This window comes from Lampetra planeri, chromosome 20 (assembly GCF_965212315.1).
Source record: "Lampetra planeri chromosome 20, kcLamPlan1.2.h2, whole genome shotgun sequence".
Taxonomy (NCBI): Eukaryota; Metazoa; Chordata; class Hyperoartia; order Petromyzontiformes; family Petromyzontidae; genus Lampetra; species Lampetra planeri.
This window is the reverse complement of record NC_136126.1, coordinates 8,834,924-8,857,597: the sequence shown is the minus strand read 5'-3', so window position 1 is coordinate 8,857,597 and position 22,674 is coordinate 8,834,924. Positions and strand designations below refer to the sequence as shown.

Genomic DNA, 22,674 nt, shown 5'->3' with positions numbered 1-22,674 from the left:
CGTGCCCTTGTTTACCGCATTAGCTGGATGCGTGCGTGCGCGCGTGTGTGCGTTCACACTAATTAAATGTGATTAATAAGAAATAAACAGACGTAAAATGGGATTTCCCTGTAGGTTTTGCTTCTGTCATATCAGATATTCATTGGGCTCTATTTAAAGATTCGTATTTCTACTGTCGCGAGAGAACGCGCAGGTATGAGAACTTCATCCTTGGCAAATGCAGTTACCCTTCGTTTGTCATGGGTGCTGTATAAACACACTTGTGTGTGCGTGTGTGATCTTCGTAGCCTCGTGAGAATGCGTGAAACGTTACGAACCCTTGAGCATTATTTTTAACAGGAACGTAAAAGAGTCGGTGCTTAAATCGTTTCATCGTTAGCAATATTACCCCGCAGCAAAATATCAGGGAAGGCTAAACTTGACGAAATGCAACAAAGTGTGTGTATGCATGCATACGGCATAGAACGGTTTGTTTCTTTTGGTTAAAGTCACGTAGGTAAAAAATGAAATTAAAATTTAAAAAAATAAAATATTAATTATTATTATTTTATTATTATTACTTTTTATTTCATTTTTATTATTTTATTTTAATTAAATTTAATTTCATTTTTTACCTACGTGACTTTACCAAAAAAACTAAGAGTATGAATCCTTGCAGTCACGAAAGCTTCAAATCTAGAAACAATGTAATATATTTGACGCGTAAATGAATGTCACTTTGACTCATGGCGGTCTCGTAGGCGTTACGTTGAGGAGGGATATGCTGGATGTATTTCTACATGGGTTTTCGCGCGCGTGCGCACACGCATAGACTATACGCGCGTACACATCGGCGCTCACGCACGGTCTTGCTACATCTGTAGACGCCGTCGATAGGTAAATTTGCGCTTGCGCGGCATATGTTCGTTCCACCCCGTGTTAAAAATTATTAACTGCCATCTGCCCTAAGCGAGCGAGACCTAAAAATAAAACGTGGGCGTCGGCGGGAGGGAGGTAAATAAAAAAGCTGCAATCGAATTTTTTTTTAAATGAAATTTCCTGAGCCCTCTGTGCGATATTTAAACCTTGTCAACGCGCCGCGCGTGATTGTCACGAACCCAGAAGCCGTATTGGTAACTTCTCTCCACGGGTAATTGCCATCAGTCGCCCCGCCCGCCCGCCCAGACCCCCCCACCTTCCTCGTTCGCAGGAGCGTGTGGCTTAAGACGATTGAAAACCGTAATTATGGGCGCAAATGGAGTCTCCCCCGTACGTTGATGCTTCTTAACGCGAACAGCGGAGCAGATGCAGCAGGAATGTGCGTCGATATCCGATTAGAGACGAGCGGCGGCTGGGAGGGGTGACGGAGAGTGGCCCGGCTGGCCGGAGTGTCTCCTTTCTCCGCTGCTCTCCGTGTGTGGGATTTATTCTTTTACTTTCTACTAAATCGTAGGCGTCCTTTACAAGCGTTAGTTTTAGCTCGAGGAGTTTTGTGGCCCAAGCTTGATTTGAAGCTTTCGTGACTGCAGGAATCCATATTCTTTGGTTCTTTCGGTAAAGTCACGTAGGTATAAAATAAAATATATCACGACGTTTCGGGCACAACACAAGCGTCTGTCATCAGGCGGGAAAGCATGGTCTGCTGCTGATGCAGACTGTTTTATATTTTATTTTATACCTACATGACTTTACCGAAAGAACCAAAGAATATGAGTTTGTGGCCGTTTCTTCATATTATTTTCAGGTGACATCTACGATCGTGAAGAGGAGGGGGGGGGGGCAAAGAAAAATGCGTCGCAGGTCACACAGAATCACCTTTGTGTGTGGCACGGGAGGTGGGGGGTGGTGTCGGTCGCTTGCGACGTGTGTCTGAAACGACGCTGGGTCACCGTTCGCCAACCCCCACGAACCATCGCGGCAACATATCCCCAACCAAACCCCTGTGGTTGACGCAGTGTGGGGAGGTCTTCATCCAGCACTCGATGTTTTCACCAAGTTTTTTTGTTTTTTTTACCAGTGTATGCGTGGAAAAGCCGTACATATGGATTGGAAACTAACATTTTCACACGTATGCTTCGGCAACCCGCTTGTTGTACTGCCATCTACTGCCCACCTTATAGCCTCGTGGGTTTAAAATGATAATTTGTTTTTGACCCTTTTATCTGGCAACAAAACTGACACCTTCTTTGGGTGTCAGTTTTGTTGCCAGATAAAAGGGTAAAAAACTAATTATCATATTTTTCTACTGGCAAAGGAGGTTCCAATGGTGTGGGTTTAAAATATCACACGCAATCTCTGCTTGATCCAGCAACCCCTCTTCCAACGCGCCGGATTTCGGGTGTGCCCACCGCACCTGGGTGTCGACGCTGACTTGTCGTATAAACTCGTACAGCGGATCACACATTGAGGCGACGGTTGAAGCAATGCCCAATCGTTGTTGCGACAGAAAGAGGTCAGCCAGCAGAGGAGAATATTCATTCGGCTCTGCTGTGCCCTCGTAGTCCGGAACTCCCTTCCCCCAGCCATCTGTGCTGTTGACTCCCTGTGTCCCCCCCTTTTACCTCACCTTCAAGTCCACGGCTCAAGAGCTCCTCTTTACCCCTCTGCCTTTGCCCGACCGCCTCTGCCGACAAAATAAATGCCTCCGATCAGCACGGCTGGCTGCGTACGGTGCGGAGGCAGTTCAAGGTACACGCGTGCATACAAATAGGCCCGCCGGTTCTGCGCGGCGTCTTTGAGTTTTCACATTCAGACGCCACGTAGGGCCAACTCCTTTTGTGTAATTGCCTTGTGTACGTTGCCGCGTAGGCCAGAGACAGAATTATGCATGCAATGCGGTGATTTAAAAAGAAACAGGCTGCGAAACTTGGTGGCGGTTGGTGAACGGACGTGCACCTCGTGGGGGCCGCTCGTTCGTCTCCTCTGTAAAAGAGAGACCCTTGGGGAGGGGGGGGGCGGTGGGTTGGGGGTAAATAACAAAACCAAAGGTGCAGGGAACAACCTGCAATCAGCTGCACACACGGTACGAGCGAGAACAATACTGCGGACGTAAAACCACAGCAGGCCAGCGTATAATGAGATTTTTTAAAATTTAACATTTTAAAAAAGTTTTGTACGAACACTTGCTGCTGCTGCTGTTTCCGAGCGCTTGTGTCCCCTAGGCTTGGGAGGACAACGTGCAGAGAGCGTGCTTGGTCTCCTTAATTGATAGAAAGCACAATCAATTATTTAATTATCCGACCGCAGCAGCAGCAGCAGCAGTCGTGCGGTGCATTCAAACTTTGCAAAAAATGAGAGCGGAACGCAAGAAGTCCATGGGAAGAGACCCTTTACGGGTACGGTGACGTGTCGCCCTGCTCATCCCAGAGCTCGCCGCTCCCCCTTCCTACTAAACTTTCTTCCTCTCGGGAATATGCATTTCACCGAATAGTTAGTTTCACGATACATATGAAAAGTGTAACACAAACACACACAAAAAGATAAATATTCGCACGTAGTATTTTATCATCTTGTTTCAACCCCCCCCCCCCCGCTGCTGACGTGAATGTCTTGCGGCGGTGCGTTGGCGAGTTTTATCCAAGTAGTGAGGGTCTCTCTCACTCGTCGCGATCATTTTCCATTTATTTTGCAGCACCCTGTGAGCTCAGGAGCTCTTAAGTCGGGTTTAGTCAATAAAAACCGCACACCGTTTCCGTGTCAGACGTAACACGTCAGAGAAAAATAAACGAATAATAAAAATGAATGAAAAAAGTTAAGAAAGCATATAATTTCAAATATAAAATTTCTTTTTCGATTTAAAGCTTTCGTGACTGCAGGGATTCATCTTCTTGGTTCTTTCGGTAAAATCACGTTTTATTCTAGATTTGAAGCTTTCGTGACTGCAAGGATTCATACTCTTAGGTTTTTTCGGTAAAGTCACGTAGGTAAAAATTAATAATAAAAATAATAGAAATTTAAGAATAAATGACGACGTACAAGTCTCCGTCATCAGGTGGGACCGTCACAGCTAAATGTACTGTATCAAGTGATACAGTTGATACAGTAAATTTAGCTGTGACTGTCCCACCTGATGACGGAGACTTGTGCTGCCTCCGAAACGTCGTGATTTATTATTTTATTTATATTATTAATATTATTTTTATTATTTATTTTTACCTACGTGAATCAACCGAAAAAACCTAAGGTCATGTTTTATGTTTATTATTTTATTATTTCCCTTCTACGTTACTATAAAATGTATCTTTTAAAAGTTTTAGCCAATTAAGGACATGGCCATAACGTTTCTAGCTGGGGCTGGGTTGCTGGAATCTTGTCTGGTGTTGCCGGCCGGATGGGAGGGGTGGGGGTGAAGCTGGAGCTTGTGTTCCGGGGTTTTCTCTGCAATGGACAGGCCTGTCGCAAATATTCAAGTGCAGAGAGACCCTTCCTCCGGCGATAAATTTAGTTGATTTCAAATCGGGGCGACCTCTGAGAAAGCCCTTTAAGGAAATTACTGAGTTGTCCCTGAGCTGCAATCATTTTTAGGAATTGTTCTAGCTCGTCTAGAAAAGAAAAGAAAAACCGCACTCTTCGAGACCTCAATAGCAATCGGCTCCATTAACGCAGACAGCATTAATGGCCTTGCCGTGGCGCGCGGGGGATGCGTTTAACTATCATCGGGGGCGTGCAGCGTGCAGCGTGCAGCGTGCAACGTGCAGTGTGCACGTTTGTATTTGAATGGGGAGGAGTAAATTGGTAAACGCGGGGTAGAGTGGTGGTGGTCGGTGGGTCATGAAGACTGGAGTTTCGGAAAACCCTGACCTACATATATACATACAGACGCATTGTGTACGAGAGACCTAGTTAGAAGACAGCAATTTTACAGAACAGACAATTTCGGTGAGCTGGCTTTCTTCCCGAGCTGTGGGCCTGAAGTTTTCAAAAGGAGCCAGATAATTATTTATGAAGGCTTGATGAAACGGGCGAGACCGTTATCCGCGCTGGCAGGCCTCGTTAAAACGCCGGGCGGAATTGAAAACCCCCAAGATTTTAATATCGTGGTTTGATGTCCTTGGCACGAGACGCGTTCTCGTGCGAACACAATTAGCGGCTGGCCCGTCATTTCCAGCGAGCGGGCCAGGCGTCGGCGCGAGTAATACGCCCGTCCGTCCGTACGTGTGCGCGCGCACGCACGCACGTACGCACGCGCGCACATTAACCTCATCCTCCTCATCCTCCGCATCCTCCGCTGCCACTGCCGGTACGGAGCTGCTTCTCTCGACCCAGGGCACAGGCGTCTAAATTAAACTCGCAGCCACGAGTATGAAACAATTCTGCCGCGATCGTCATTAACGCCGCCTTTTGAACGTTAATAATGTACGGTACTCTCTGTCGGCCTGCTGCCCGATGAAGGATTCTCTGCACCGTGTCGGCCGTTGCTGGGTTAGTGGAGCGGATCGGATCAGATGTCGCTCGCTCGCCAGCCACTGATGTTAGCCGTGTCCTGGAATGGAAATCGGGTTGCCGGTTTCGTAGTGCAGCGCGCTAACAATTGCACCACTGCTCTGCCCCCTCCCTGCCTACACTGCCTTACAACAAACACGTATATATGAGTCCAGCATTGTGAGTAATGGCTCTTCATCAGAGTACGGAGAGAGAGAGAGTGCCCAGAGAGATTCATAGCTGGAGATCACACTTTACACTGTCATGTTCTAAGACCTTTGAAGGAAGTCCACATGAACAGTTTTGAATTGATATATGAACAATTTGATATATGAAAACATACAACGTATTGAAATATGAGCGTAGAAGCTGACACATCTGTGGGTGTAAGCACCCGTGTACGTGGATACTCGGCACAGGATAGGGTACGCGACATGCCAGCTCAGAACAGAACATTGCAGAATATCTCTGCAGAGCATATCACGGGACGAGGAGGTTGTGATGGGTGGGATACATGTGCAGGGTGGTGGAGGGCAGGTTACCGAGATGGGCATTGGCGCACCACCCAAGGGGGAGTGAACAACGTGAAGAGCCAAACCCAGATTGTGGTGGTGGTGGTTGGTGGTGCTGGTTGGTGGTGGTGGTGGTGGTGACGATGATGAGGCTGTAGGATCGGTCCTTGAAGACAGGTCTCGCCCATTGTAAAAATGGGAAGACCTGAAGCTGGATCTTGGAGGGTTTGGTGTCGATTGTTTCAAGAGTTGTAGGATTTGCCAAAAGGAATCGATGGCAGTGAGTGCTGGCATCAACAACATTGGCCGTGGTCACCTCCTGACCTTGGTTTTAATCGAAACCAGCGGTCGGCAAATGTAAATAACAAGAAAAAAACATTTTTTTCAACATTCAGTTAAACATTACGGTGTTTCAAGAGCCACAATGCACCGTGGTGAATACGAGACGGTGGTCCCTAATAAATGACGTCACGAAGCAGCAGGTTGCCAAACCCTGCCCATGGTAATCTTGACTACCATGGTGAACTGGACGTCCATGGTGAACTGGACTTCCATGGTAAACTGGACTTCCATGGTGAACTGGACTTCCATGGTAAACTGGACTTCCATGGTGAACTGGACTTCCATGGTGAACTGGACTTCCATGGTAAACTGGACTTCCATGGTGAACTGGACTTCCATGGTGAACTGGACTTCCATGGTGAACTGGACTACCATGGTGAACTGGACTTCCATGGTAAACTGGACTTCCATGGTGAACTGGACTTCCATGGTGAACTGGACTTCCATGGTGAACTGGACTTCCATGGTAAACTGGACTTCCATGGTGAACTGGACTTCCATGGTAAACTGGACTTCCATGGTGAACTGGACTTCCATGGTGAACTGGACTTCCATGGTAAACTGGACTTCCATGGTAAACTGGACTTCCATGGTGAACTGGACTTCCATGGTGAACTGGACTACCATGGTGAACTGGACTTCCATGGTAAACTGGACTTCCATGGTAAACTGGACTTCCATGGTAAACTGGACTTCCATGGTGAACTGGACTTCCATGGTGAACTGGACTTCCATGGTAAACTGGACTTCCATGGTAAACTGGACTTCCATGGTGAACTGGACTTCCATGGTGAACTGGACTTCCATGGTAAACTGGACTTCCATGGTGAACTGGATTTCCATGGTAAACTGGACTTCCATGGTGAACTGGATTTCCATGGTGAACTGGACTTCCATGGTGAACTGGATTTTCATGGTGAACTGGACTTCCGTGGTAAACTGGACTTCCGTGGTAAACTGGACTTCCATGGTGAACTGGACTTCCAAGGTAAACTGGACTACCATGGTGAGCTAGACTTCCATGGTGAACTGGACTTCCATGGTAAACTGGACTCCCATGGTGAACTGGACTTCCATGGTGAACTGGACTTCCATGGTGAACTGGACTTCCATGGTGAACTGGACTCCCACGGTGAACTTGATTCCCATAAATTTTGATTTAAAGCTTTCGCGACTGCAGGGATTCCTATTCTTGGTTTTTTCGGTAAAGTCACGTAGAAGGGAAACAATAAAATGATAAAACAATAAAATGATCACACTTTTTTCAAACTTTCTTGCTGTGTTTTTCACACCTGATGATGATTGCTTGTGTTGCAGTCAAAACGTCGTGAGAATTGTATTGTTTTTTTATTTTTATTATTTTATTGTTTCCCTTCTACGTGACTTTACCGAAAGGAACCAAGAATATGGATTCCCATAGTCAATGTTTCAAGAGCCCGCAATGCACGTGAACACGAGACGGTGGTCGTCCTTAATAAACGACGAAGCAGCAGTCCTCAACGAGCCGCACGCAGGCTCCGGAGCCGCGGCGCTGCCGACCCCGGATCTAAACCGTCGCGGTCATGCGGCATCGAGACTTATTGCGGTGTGCGACGTCCTTGCATGGGCACGGGCGAGGGTAGGTTCCCGTGTAAGGCAGCGAAGCAAGTAGGTTGCTGACCTACCCGTGTGCAATTTAAAGTGGTGTCTCCTTGTACATTGGGTACATTCTTTCGTCAATAATCACGTGGTCAAATCAAGGCTGAGCTGGGTGAGTAGAGGACTGATATTAATTGTGTGTGTGTGCACACAATCGGCAGTTGGTGCGTGAACCATCGGACAAAGATGGCCACTGCATCGCGCGCTTTCAGATGCACTTCTCCAGCCACCTGGAACGCTCTTCTTTCGGATATTAAGGAGATATGCACTTTTCTTTCTAATTCCTTTTTGTGTTTCAGTTTGTTCGTCCTTCCCCCACACCTCCGATTAGCACGGTTGGCTACGAACGGTGCAAAAGTAGTTCAACATACATATAACCTATCGACTCGGTTATATCATCAACCTTAAAATGGGAATTTGATGAAATATGTAAGTAGGTTTGTTGAACTACGTAGTCAACCGTGCTAATTGGAGGTGCTGGGGAAGGACAACAAACTAAACAAAGGAATTATATTTCGATTTAAAGCTTTCGTGACTGCAGGGATTCATCTTCTTGGTTCTTTCGGTAAAGTCACGTAGAAGGGAAATAATAAAATAATAACAATTAAACATAATGAAATTAAATTCTCACGACGTTTCAGCGTCTGTCTTTTCGACAGCCCTGTTCTTCACCTAAGGACGGCTGCTTGCGTTGTGGCCGAAACGTCGTGAGAATTTTATTTCATTATGTTTAATTGTTATTATTTTATTATTTCCCTTCTACGTGACTTTACCGAAAGAACCAAGAAGAAAAAAGGAATTATAAAGAAGTGGAGTGAATCATTCCTGCCAAATATGCAGCTGATGATATTATGAACTCCCATAAAGTTGTGTTGCTGATGAGTTGTCTAAAGAAAAATGCTCGTACTCCTTTATGTAGAGGGATAGATTTAGGAAGGAGGCCTGCTGTCTGCGTATTTGGTATGCTTGCAGTTAATTAGTGAAACACGCATGCTCAATACTCGCATGATTTGCCGGGATATCCTCTGTTAGTGGTGCTTTCGCCTGCCGATATATCGTGACGAGTATTTCTGTACGTGTACATGCATATACCACCGCGTGCTTGTGTGCAACGGCGTTCATTAGTGTCCGTTTCCCAATCAATCACTTCTTGGGCTGTGCGGCGAACACCCCACAGCAGCAGCAGCAGTTGATGTCATCCTTTCTGCTCCTCTCCTCCGCTGTTGGTGGAGCAGGGCCCTGCGGCTGTGTAGCGCGAGCCCTTAATTAATTATCGAAGGATCATTACGTTAATGTGTCCCTTAGCCTGCGCCGTTGTAACCGTGGGGTCGGTGACACCGACGCCCGATACGCGCGCACGCAACGCTCCGGGTCGCGGCGCACCGCATCGAACCACGCGCGTCCGCAACCAGCCCCCTATCGATCCTCGTCGACGCACAATGCGTACGCCGCATTTGCTACTCCCCGTACTTCACCATGCCGTTCGGCACGGCTTGTATGCGCACGTGCGCGTCCGTACGACGTACGTTGAACTTTCTTTCGCGCGCACTGCGCGGAGCCGACCGTACTCGTTGGTGGTGGTGCGGCGGAAGGACGACAACAAAACCCAACGCAAAAAAGCGGTTCAATAGAAATGAGTTGAAGGTATGCGGTTGCACAGGAAGAAGGACGGTGGAGTTTGCACCGCGAGTCAACTGCCGCCGGCAGCGGCGACCGCACCCGGTGTTTTGCGCCCGGTGGTCTCCGATCCAAGCACCGTCCCGGAGCTCCGTGTCTGCTTTGGCTTCCGAGGTCTCCGCCGTAAGGATCGGGCGCGTTCCGGGAGCTTCGGGTCGTGCGCATCCCTCGTCGCTAATCGCGCGCGCGTAAGCAAAACATGCTCGCGTAAAGCGCATCGCTCTGAGCTGTGCTTGAATGTTTACACTGGCAGTACGGTGCACGCCCACGCTTGGGGTTTTTGTTTGCCCGCTGCGACGTTTTGAAATGTGAACTTGGCCACCGTGGAACTCGTTCCCCCAGGTCTCCCGCCTGCCCACGCTGTCACGAAACTTGAGAAGAGCCCGGATAAGCAAATCCACACAATTTAATTAGTGCGAATTAACACGCTCGCGGAAACGCACAGACGCACCCACCCCTCCTGCAGATCATGTGACTTCCGTGTGGCCACACCCACTTTGAATCCCTCCCCGTCTCCCCGCCACCCCCTCTGAAAACAGACGCTGCTCCTCCGTCCTTCCGTCTCTCTTCTCTCTCTGTTCCCTCTGCTACTATCATCATCTTCACCACCATCTCATTATCCCGGACATCTCTGCCCGGCAGTTCCTTCTTCCCCTCCTCCTGTTCCTTCCCGGCGCTCCTTTGTTCTTCCTGCTGCTCATCTTGAACCCCACCCTCAATGTCTAAAACGAAACTCAACAATGTTTATTTTACCAGCTAAGGCCCACTGAGCTATAGAGCTCTTCTTCAGAAGCGACCTGGCCACAAATTATCGCTCAATGGAGTGGCTTATCACGTGGAAATAGATTGGAAACTCATTTCTTTAGAACAGCTTTTTGTGTTTAGTTTGTTATCCTTCCCCCGCACCTCCGATTAGCACGGTTGGCTGTGCACAGTGCGAAAGATGTTCTGCATACATGCATGTTTCTAAATTTGGAGGGGAAAATCGGAGGACCCGGGTAAAAATCAACACGGCCACAGGGAGAACACCAAAACTCCAAACATACAGACATCCAGAAAATCGGGATGGAACCCACAACCTCCTGTGTGCCAGGCGAGGTAGTTAACATCTCGCCACTGCGGCGCCCCCACGGTACCTTGGAGACTTCCATCCCAGCATCCCTTCCCCCGCTCACCTTGCCCCTCTGCCCGCTGCCCTTTTGCGCGACTCACTCGACTGCCCTGCCCGGTGCCCCACGAGTGAACGGTTTACGCATTCTGAGGCACGCTGCGCTGAAAGCGCTGCGCACATTCAAGTGTTGAGCTGCTATTCTTGCCCCAAAATCGATACGGGTCGTGCCATTGGTATTGGCGAGTTGTCGTCGTAAGTTTCGCAGCGATCGGTATACAAGGGCTTTGTAGTTTTCGTGAGAATGTGTGAAATATTCGTGGACGGATGGGGCGGCGACGGGGACGTGGTAATTCCTGGGCATTTGAGACAACAATGGTAGAGGCGATGACTTTCATTTGGGTAGAGAGAGGGGACGGCAGGCGTGGCTGTAACTTTCACGGGCCCCGCAGTCTGGATGTGTTCTTCCTCACCGCTGTAACTCCATGGCAGTGTCACATTAGATATGTGTGATATTAAATAATCCAAGTGGCCCGAAAGTCAAGACATACAGGGTTATTACATTTATTTTTATAAATCACTTAGGGTTATATTCTTTGGGTCTTACTTAGGGTTATGTCATTTATTATAACAAATGTTTCAATGTGACTTCCATTAACGTGAATGCATGCATGAATTCTCTTTTGAAATTGAATTAGGACTTTCTTTTAAGATGACAGCTGTAATCTTTGAACATTCATCAATTATGTTTGTGTCTCAATTCATTCAGGGTTCTTGATCGAGTTTTGTAAATGTCATCTGCAAAGGAAGAAGAAAGAGAGATCAATACTGATAATAGATAATAGAATGTCGACTTAAAGAATAAACAATTTAAACCCTTTAATGCTGGTGTTAAAATAACCTCATGTGTCCTGACTTTAGAAAACATTTGTATTGTACATGCCTTTGCTTCTTTGTTATCAATGAACATAACAATACAATTTTCAGCCCTTTGTCAATCCACCGCTGAACGAATGCCTGCCCATGCCGTGTTGATCATGGATAGTCATTTGACCATGCTTCACCACGCTGTTCAATCCAGGTTGGTTAAGGGGGCAGACAGAGTCAGCACCGGTTCAAATATCACTCGGGCCCACCGACCTTAGCTGTGGCCTGGAATCTAACTCTGCTCACCGGATTTTGTCGTGCAGTGCAATGACCACTGCAATGCTTACCACCACTCAGCACAGGTGCTCGCCCTCACTCACCACCACTACTCACCACCACTCTTATCAGGTGCTCACCCTCACTCACCACCACTAAACACCACCACTCTATCAGGTGCTCACCCTCACTCACCACCACTACTCACCACCACTCTTATCAGGTGCTCACCCTCACTCACCACCACTACTCACCACCACTCTATCAGGTGCTCACCCTCACTCACCACCACTACTCACCACCACTCAGCACAGGTGCTCACCCTCACTCACCACCACTACTCACCACCACTACTCACCACCACTCCATCAGGTGCTCACCCTCACTCACCACCACAACTCACCACCACTCAGCACAGGTGCTCACCCTCACTCACCACCACTACTCACCACCACCCAGCGAGGCGTTGACCCTCACTCACAACCACTGTGGTGCTCACCCTTTGCCACCAAATATAAACAAACATAATAAAGTTACTGCAACGGGGCCAATAGCAGTAGAAATCGGTGCAATGCCGCACAGATGTTTTGTTTGCTCTTACTTAACGACGACGATGATAATGACGACGACGATGATGGTGATGGTGGTGATGATGGTGAAATGAGACTGATGCAAGTGTGCGGTCGATGGCCGTCCTTGTTTTTCTCCCAAGAAAAAAGAAACACTCCAGAGAAGCGAAAGGTTGTACGCCGCCTTTTGTCGAGGAATGTTAAAAGCTTTTTAATGGAAGAACTGTGTTGTGACCTGGCAAATCTAAGCAGGGATTTTGTGTGCGTGTGTCTGCGCGCGTGTGCGTGCGTGTGTTTTCCCCCCCCATCCCCCTCCAGCGATGGAAGGCGTACCCTTTGTGCTGCACGAACGATACGCGACAGACAGTAACAATGTGAGTAAATACATTTAATTCACAGCTCTTCTTTTTTCTTCTGCTAAGTTTACCCGCCACAAATTCATTTATGCAAGCAGCACTGCTGCCTTCTCGCAATTTAATACATTGCCCTTCCGTTTAATTGGTGCCACGCTCCGTACGTTTTCTCTTCGCGCGGCGGCTTTGATCATACGATGTTGCTTGTGCCGATCGTTGTCAAATAGACGTTCCCTTTGTTGGTACGGATGCTTCCGATGCCTGGCTTGGCATTTGACACCAGCGCCGAGCTCTCATCTTCGGTTCTTTCCTCCTCCAAAAGGGTTCTTTCATCACCTCCAGTCGAGTGCGCGTGAGTGTGTGTCTGTATGCGTGTACATCTTGCGCGTATGTTTTTTTACGTGCCGCGTGTGCGTTACGCGTACCCTCGCGTATCCTGTTTATGCGGTGAGCGGTGGCGTGGCGGTTGACGGTGCTATGCCTCGAACCCAGCGAGCCCGGTTCGATTCCTGCTCGTGGCCAATATCGGTGGCATATATTTGAACCAGTCCTGGGTCTCCCCTGGATCCCTGGTGCAGTGCTGGCCACACCGCCCCCTGGTGTGTTGTCGGTCTTTATAGGTGCTCGCTAACAGCACTTGCCCAAACAGCCTGTAGAGGTTGTATGGGGAATCTTTGTACATGATGTCCTTTTACGTATGTATTGATCGTACGTGAATCAATTCACTGGTTGTGAAATCTCAAGAGGGCCCAACGATGGCGTAGCGGTCAGCACGGTTCCCTGAAATCTGAGCGGCGCGGGTTAAATTCCTGCATAAATACAGAAACATTCAAATTATCAACATTCATAAAAAGTGCAATCCGAAAAAAACAAGTCGTCGAGAGTCACTTTCTACGCGTGTGTTTTTTCGGCAGAACAACACAACGAGCGTTGAGCACGTCCCGCCACAAACACTTGTAAATGGCGAGACAAAATGCATCCGGAAACATTTGCCACCAAAATGAATACGGAGCAGCGCGGCGCCCACCACCGAACCCCGATTCACCGCTGCACCCGGCACGTAGCAGGCGGAGCGTCGCTTCACGTTGGCACGCCCGCGTCCTCTCTTTCGGCAGCGCCCTTCCCGTTCTTGTCCGTTGTCAAATTTCTTTACCGACGGGTCTCGTTCGTTCCCCGTGTCCCGAACGCACGGGGTCGGGGGTTGGGGGTGGCACCCCCTTATCGTCGACGTTGCCGGCGTCGTTCGCTCCTCGCCGCCTCCGCGTGGACGCGGCGCTACCCCGGCTAATTGCGACCGCCGCGTTGTGCGTACATTAATATTAATCCTCCGTGCCGTTAAACATTCATCCCGCGTCCATTATTGAACGGCGGCTTTCAGGTGAGCGTCCCTTCGGCCGCCGTGCGGCGCCGGAACCCTCTGCGGAAGTTCGGGGCGGATAAACGACGAGGATGGTTTCTTTGGAAGTGAGATGGGGGGGGGCCCTCTGGCCGGACGCGTGGGGTGTGCGGGGGGGGGGGGTAGAGATTGACGTGTTAATAAATGACATTATGAAAGGAATTCGCTCCGGACGCGTATTTATATTTTTTCCGAGGGGGGCCTACCTTCACGAAATGATTATGCATACGATTTTAAATAAGGCTTCACTCGGGCATGGCACGATTACATGCTTCGTATTGAAATGAATAATGCAGAGTCTTCCAAATAAATATGTAAATATCCATCGCTTTATCCCTCGGTGAAGGCTCCTCCGCATTCCGGCGAGTGCACGGAGGAACCCTGTACGCGTTCTTGATCTGTAACGCGTTATGAATACTGTAGATCGCTCTGCAGTTTTTATACACGCGCTGCGTATGTATATGTGTGTCGTGTGGAAATGTGGCATTTATACGTGCGTGTGCAATGTACGTAGTAGGTAGCCATTACCGCACCGTCAGGTTTGTGACCCCGGGTGTTGATTCCCGGTCCATGGCTAACGACGGCGGCGAGTGTCAACTTCGAGATGGTCCTCTGGACTTGCTGCATTCTCCAATCCCCACTGACCAGCGTGGTGAAGTATGTACGGCCCGCTCGTGATCACCAACACTGACAAATACCTGAACCGATCCTGGCGCCTCCCCGAGGTCGACTCGGCCTTCAATGAGTACCTGGTGCGGTGTGTAAACATCACCACTGGGGAGACAAAGGAGGCCGGGCGTGGTGCCTTGCCGGGTTTACGTCGGTGCTCGCTGACAGCTCTTGCCGCAAGCGTCTGTTAAAGGCTACACCGGGGATCTTTGTTTTTGTCCATATATTTACATGCGATGTCAGACGTTTCACTCCGCACACCAGAGTGAGACGTACCGAGCGACATGCGGCGCATCCCGAGCGCGAGCTCCGCAGCGTGGTCGCGAATACCTCCGTGGCGAGCACGTGGGGCGCCACTGTCGCGAGATGTGAACCACTTCACCTGGCATACAGGAGGTCGTGCGTTTGATTCCGACCCTGATGTCTGTATATTTGGAGTTTCCACGTTCTCCCCGTGGTCGCGTGGATTTTTATCCGGATCCTTCGGTTTTTCCCTCCACATTTAGAAACGTGCCTTTAGAGTATTTGACCGCGATACATTTAGACACGATAAGCCACTTCGTTGAGCTATCATTTGTGGCCAGGTCGTTTCTGAACCAAGTAGCTATACAGCTCAGTGGGCCTTACCTGGTAGGGTAAATAAACATGCAACGTGGATGTCGTACAGCGCAAAAGTTTGGACGCGTACGGACAAGTTGCGTTGCACAACTGAAATCGCTGACGTTCATCAAGTCCCATTGACTGTGCGTGGGTTGTGTGGGGTGGGGTGGGGGGGAGGGGGATTCCGTTGTTTAATTCGCCGGGGTCATTTAATATTCCATTACTTCCAAAACTAAATCCTGGCCGCGCGCGCGCTCGTGACGTCCGTTGTGGCGAGGGCCCTTTGCGGTTTTTCCCGACGCGAAGAAAAAACGTTCTGTAGGTGGTGAGCGCATTTGTTTTGTACAAAAGACAAAGACCCCCCCCCGCCCCGCCTCCCGTATAGCTTTCACAGACCGCTGGGGCAAGTGCTGCTGTTGCGCACACACAGGCGCGCGCTACGTATGGCGCGAAAGAAGTTCAACATCACATACACGCAGCGAAAGGCAAAAAGACTCGAATCGGATCAAACATCGATTTTCTCAAAAAAGCGAGCACCTTCTTCTGTGAACGGTGCGATGGAAACACTGCGCTGTTATGACTTGGAAAATTTAATTGACGCGGGGTTTTTGTTGTTGGTGTTGTTGGTAAAGCATTAATTGTTTGGAGCGAAGGGCATTACATTTAGCATTTTCAATTAAGTTTAAATGTTTATTAATTTTAGCGGCAGTGAAGCAATTTATAATATGATGATGATAATAATAATACAGCTAAATAAAGTTTGTAATTTCAAACCACTGTGTGTAGGATGGTCCTTCCGTACCACCGTGTCAGTTATGGGGGTGGTGGGTGGGGGAGTGTTTGACCAGGCTTCACCACGCTGTGATCCGTTTGGCAACTGGGAGAGCCGATACGGATATCAACTCACCCATTGATGTTCACCGTGACTGGGAATCCAACTCTCAAATTGGTTCTTAGTGCAAGTAGCTGCACAACCACCACCACTCCCTCACACCTCTATTTTACTCACGTTCAAATGTCTTCTTTCAGCTTCGTGAAACAGTGTTCCGGCAGGAATAACATTTTCATTTCGTACTCTTTGGTTCTTTCGGTAAAGTCACGTAGGTATAAAATGAAATAAAATATTTTCTTTTATAAAATTTATTTTATTTTATACATTTTATTTTATTTTATACAAATATATATTTTATTTTATTAAAATCTTTTATTTAATAAAATTTATTTTATTTTATAAAAAATATATATTTTATTTTATAAAAATATTTTATTTTATAAAAAAATTAAATATTGTATTTTATAAAATAAAATATTTTATTTTATTTTCTACCTACGTGATTTTACCAAAAGAACCAAAGAGTATTTAATTTAAAATAAAATATAATTTATAAAATAAAATATAATATTTTATAAAATAAAATATTTTATTTTATTTTCTACCAACGTGACTTTACCGAAAGAACCAAAGAGCATGGATTCCTGCAGTCACGAAAGCTTCAAATCAAGATTTTCAGTTCGTTTCGCAGGATTTTCTCGGCAGTCGGTGTGACGTGCAACATTGCCCGCGCTTTCGACGGCCCGGCCGGAGGGAATGCACGCACGGCTCCACGCACCTACCTCTGCACAACGCCAGTCTTTATTTAGACCGGGAGCTGCAAAGCAGCGTAATCGCCACCTCCGATTACCCAGCGAAGTTGACGGACGTTTGTTTCGGACGGGGCCGAGCGTTGTGGGGGGCCAGATAGCCACGGGGGCCGGAGAACGCCAACCCTATTCCAGGAGATAACGCTGAGAAATGCACGCGAATGCGCTAACAACATGCTTGCTGTATTGCCTCCTTACTCTACCCCCTGCCCCCTCCCCAGTCCGTAGCCCTGTGAGTTGAGGTTCACGCTGCTGCTGCTGCTGCATGTGAAGACGAGTGACCCATAATAGGTTTTTTTTGGGTTAGATCGCGTAAATATAAATGTGTCGTTAAACCCGCCACCACCCGACACAGCCAATGAGTAAGGTTTGTCACGTTAACAGAGCGTGCCAATTCGTTACTAGTACGGCACATCGGTGTGTTGGAGAGCAAATCCACAACATTTATAATCTGAGTGGCATTTCTAACCCAATAAAAAATCTGTATTATGGATAATATTGGTCGTGAAAGCCTACCTGCGTGATCCACCGACCGCACTCGCAATGGGTCGCGGGCGCGTGGCATTCTAGAACTAAACTTAACACTTTTTTTTTATAACTAGGTAAGGCCCACTGAGCTATTTAGCTTTCTTTCAGAAGTGACCTGGCTACAAATGATATCCCAATGAAGTGGCTTATCACGTGGAAATTTAAAGCAGCCAAATACTCTCAATGCGTGATGTCGATTCTAAATGTGGAGAGCAAAAACCGGAGGACCTGGAGAAAAATCCACACGACCACGGGGAGAGAGACACGCAAACTCGTAATATACAGGCGTCGGGGTTGAGATGGAACCCACGACCTCCTGTCTGCCAGGCAAGGTAGTTAACATCTCACCGCCGCCACCACCAGCAGTTGCAGCAACGGCGTCTGCGGCGCTGCGTGGCGGAGTAAGCGCACGGCGAGGATTGGGAGCGGTGCAGTTAATTGAAGTGCCTCCCCACCCCCACCCTGTGCCCCCCCCCCACCTCTCTCCCCGTGTGCGCCGACAGTACGAGATCCCACACATCCAGCTCAAGTCCTTCAAAGAGATTGAGTCCGAGGTGGGTGATCCTTAGCAGACTGTTGGGGCAAGCGCTGTTTAGCGAGTAGCACCTTTGAAGGCCGGCACCGAAGCACACGAGGGAGGTGGGTGGCCAGCACCACGCCCGGCCGCCTTTGTCTCCCTAGTAGCAGAGGTGGGACAAAGTCATTGTTATGCAAGTCCAAGTCGAGTCGCAAGTCATCAAATTCATGACTCGAGTCTGACTCGAGTCCAAGTCACATGACTCGAGTCCACATCTCATAGGTGGGACAAAGTCATTGTTATGCAAGTCCAAGTCGAGTCGCAAGTCATCAAATTCATGACTCGAGTCTGACTCGAGTCCAAGTCACATGACTCGAGTCCACACCTCTGCCTAGTAGCGATGTTTACACGCCGCACCTGATAATAATTTTGAGGCTGAGTCGACCTAGGGGAGGCCCAGGACCGGTTCGGATAACCGTCACCGGTGTTGGCCGTGAGCGGGAATCGAACCCGGGTCGCCAGGTTCGTAGCGCAGCGTATCGCTAACCACTGCACTACCGCTCCCCACTATCATGCACACTCACGCACACGCGTATATGCATACCCACACACTAACTTGCGCACACACTGACATGTACAAACACAAAAACGTGAATGCTCACGCACACACACGTCAGAATATGCCTTCACACACACACACAAAGCCGCCTACCCACGCACCTACCTGGGGCGCGGGCGGGCGGGCGGTCTGCGAGCACGCCATAATCTCGGTGTGATAGAAAAGGAATTGGCCTGTTGAGGGCAATGAAAGTGAGAGTGTTCAAGTGTCAGAAATTTACGATCGCAGTAATTGCCGGCGCGGCGCTCTGCTCTCCCGTGCCTTTGATGATGCATCATCATCATCACCACCACCACCACCGCCGCCGTCACCTCCGTCGACACGAAGCGCCACAGAGAACGCAGCAAGGCTGAGGGTTGAGCGCGGCTGGTGCTGCCAAGCGGCAGTTGTCTGGCGCCCTCTGGTGAAACGCTCGCTGCTGTGTGCGAGATCCACTGCTGTGTGTTTTTTTATATCCAGCATGCCTTTGTGTTATTCTATTACTCGGCTATAACGGTTTTCATTTTAACCAGGTAAGGGCAACTGAGCTGTATAGCTCGTTTTCAGAAGCCAGCTGGCCATCGCGAATGATAGCTTCACACGAAGTGGACGTTTATAGCAGCCAAATACTCTAAGCGCGTGACGTTGATTCTAAAATGTGGAGTGAAGAACCGGAGGACCCGGAGAAAAATCCACGTGACCTCTGGGAAAGAGAACAAGCAAATTCCGAATATACAACAGGCTTCATGGTCGGGATCGAACCCACGACCTCCTTTATACCAGGCGAGGTAGTTAACATCTCGCCACCGTGACGCCAATTCAATGGGAAGGAAGCCTCCCTTAACATTCCGCTCAGCGACACTCACGTGGTTATTTTATCTATACAACACACACACAGTTTTGCTTCGAACCAAGCCCCGTTTTTTTCTTTTACAGCAATGGTCCTTGCTAACAAACATCAGGTGGTGGTCCACCAGCATTGATTGGTTGAAGCAGGGCAACGACTCTGCCGATGAGACGGCCGAAAGTCGAAACCGCTACCGAGTTCACCTTATTGAAACTATCTGCTGCTGAGAAATTAATTTCACAAGGGCGGTGTGACGACGGGTGGTGTACAAAAAGAAACCCGATTATTTATTTAACGTTGTGTGAACAGACGTGGTTAGGTAGCGATATTCACCGTGTAAATGTTTATTTAACCAGCATAAACCCGTTGTGAACCATCCCTCATGGCCCCATGGCCTAGCTCCTACTGCCTCCTCAAACACCGCTCTCCTCCCCGCCCCACCGAGTCCTCGTGTGCCTCTCTGCTCTCTCCGAGCTCTCTCTCCCTCTCTGTACTCCACAATTTACCACGAAATTTTCCAACCGTGCTATCATTGTTATTGTTAATCTTTATTTAACCAGGGTTAAACCCTGGAGATTCACTGTCTCATTGTCAAGGTTGCCTTGCCAACGGTCGGCTCCGTAGGCAAACGCAAGCAATTAATAATACACACCGCGTGGACATTTTGCAATAAAATGGAACGAATTAACAACACGAATTCACAAGCAAATGGTGTAATGTCTCACGAAGAATTATAACACTTCATAGATGGGTGTAGACTCGCTGTGGTCTAGACGCTGCTATCTTCAAGCTGAGATGGCGCACTTGTGTGGCAGGGTTGCTGCAACGCGGCGAGGATTTCTGAAGGTCCAGAGGGTGAATTAAAAAAAAAAATCGCGAAATTTGACGTTGTTTCGAATCTAATTGTTAGTATTCATGTATTCTTTTTTTTATTTACCAGGTACAGCCTGCTTGGCTAAGAGCTCTTTTTGCAGTTTGCATGTTCTCCCCGTGGTCGTGTGGATGTTTCTCCGGGTCCTCCGGTTTTTCCCCTCCGCATTAATAATAATAATCAACATCACGCGTTTAGAGCATTTGGCTGCAATACATTCCCTCGTCGTGAGCCACTCCGTTGAGCTACCATTACTTTTGTTTCGTGTTTGCGAGTCCTGCTTCGACCCCCTCGGTGAGTAAAATGTTCCCCTGCCCCCGTGGCTAGTCTAACATGAATGCCGCCTTTTCCCGTCTTGCCCACGCCGACAGTACGACTATGACTTCTTGACGGAGAGAAGTGCAGCGGCGGCGAGGAAACCTCCGGCCATGTCGTGAGGCGCTACGACGACGACGACGACCCCTCCCGACCCCGGCCTCCCGTCTTCGCCGCCCTCTCCATCCTCCTCCGTGCACGCGCAACGCCACGCAGCCATCGTCACAAAGAAGCCATCTCCGGAGCCAAGTGGGGGGGGGGGGGGGGGGGGGCGGGGGGAGACTTTCGACGAGAAATTAATGATCCCGAAAATGTAATTTACGGCAGGAGGGATTTGGTGGAGCTTAATTTCCAGTTGCCGGCGGGGCTGAGAGGTGCAAGCTCAATCTGTCCGATGTCAAATGGAAACGTGCGATTCTGCCGCAGAAATTTGCCACCGTGGAAAATTGAGATCTCAATGTCTTGACGCGTGTCGGGAATTGGCGGCGGAACGCCAACGCTGCAATCTTTTAACGTCCCTAATTCAGTTCCACGTACGCCGAGTGTCGTCGTTAATAATTTTTTGTTACGTCCAAATGAAGTGTCGCGTCCGCCGTTCGCAAAAGGGGGGCAAAGCAAACTGGTGCGGGACGATGAGCTGGTTCAAGCGCGTGCGTCGGCGCGAGTGTACATTGCAAGTTGTGTTTACAGAGTTTTACTATCGCATATTAATGTTTTTTTTAAATGGGTGTTAATCGTAATTCCTTCTGATTCTTTTGTCGTCGGGTCTCGTGAGGCCGAGAGACAGCATTGACCTTCCAACGTCTATCCGCCCATTTTATTTGTACATAGCTCTTAGAAGAACGTGTGAGTTCGTCTTGCCCCGGTAGTTGTTGTTGTTGACCTTTCACCGCTGAGAAAATCAAAACGTCGAATCGTACTCGTTTGTGTAAGTGTATATTGTGAGTCACATTTTAATCATTGCGGCACCACCTCGAGATACATTTTATCTTCACACGGATGTGGGCCCCCGTGTTTTAAGGCTTCTATCTCATCCTCACGAGCACACTCTCACTTGTTGCGTGTCGCTCTCACCAAGACAAGGAGCTCTCCGTAACCTTTTTCCATTCCGACGGTGTACGTCATCAGTTTTTTTTCTTCCCGATTCCATTCCGATGACGCACGTGCACGTACGTCTACCTACGTGTATATCATCGGAACGGAGCCGGAATGAAAACTAAACTAAAATAACTTTTATCGGGACCGAGGCTCCCACAAGGCCATGCGGGAGGGCGCGTGTCACAGTTTGGCACCAGCTATCATATCACGACAGTTCTCTGCGGTGAGTACAATGTCTTTAAAAACTACGGCACTACACCCCTCTATATAAAATGTACGCTAACTGCTTGCGCGTCACGAGATTCAGCGGTGAACGGGACCACCCACCCTGCGACTTGCAGACGTCTGGGAAAGGGTGAAATTGCAGAGACGTGTCCTTAAAGAGAAACCAACTTGGGCTGCCCTCGTCGTGGAGTGGCTGTCACTTTATATTAAACCCACGAATGACGAACATCTCGGTGCTTGAGCCGGACTCCCGAGGGGAGTTCGCTTGCGCGTGATTGTCTGTGTCCGCGTGGCTCAGATGACGAAATAAACCTCCGAGGTCCAAGACAAAAGCCTGGTGAGCTCGCGTCAATTGGAAGCCCCCTGTCTGGTTGCTAACCGTTGTTTAAGCACAATCACACGGAGACAGCAAAGTGTCGTCTTCACGCAAGATGTCTTTGAGAATGTTTGGTCGTATTTGTTGTGAGGGCTCCGTGGTGGCGAGATGTTGACTACCTCGCCTGGTATACAGGAGGAGGGCATGGGTTCGATCCCGACCCTGGCGTATGTATGTTTGGAGTTTGCATGTTCTCCCCGTGCTCACGTGGGTTTTTCTCCGGGTCGTCCAGTTTTTCCCTCCACATTTAG

General features: G+C 48.7%; 1 protein-coding gene across 6 annotated transcripts in view; it reads left to right on the top strand.

Annotated features, from left to right (window-relative positions):
* The window catches only part of MVB12B (multivesicular body subunit 12B), a 104,524-nt gene extending 83,492 nt beyond the window's left edge, over nt 1-21,032 (top strand). For 4 of the 6 annotated variants that reach the window (XM_078603508.1, XM_078603513.1, XM_078603510.1 and 1 more), the window contains 3 exons: nt 12,708-12,763; nt 18,080-18,130; nt 20,781-20,975. In XM_078603508.1, coding sequence (XP_078459634.1) covers nt 12,708-12,763; nt 18,080-18,130; nt 20,781-20,846 — 173 coding nt within the window. In that variant the 3' untranslated portion in view covers nt 20,847-20,975. Of the gene's footprint in view, nt 1-12,707; nt 12,764-18,079; nt 18,131-20,780 lie in introns of all 6 variants that reach the window. The other 2 variants (XM_078603511.1, XM_078603512.1) reach the window with 1 other exon arrangement.
* Nucleotides 21,033-22,674: the final 1,642 nt, after the last annotated feature.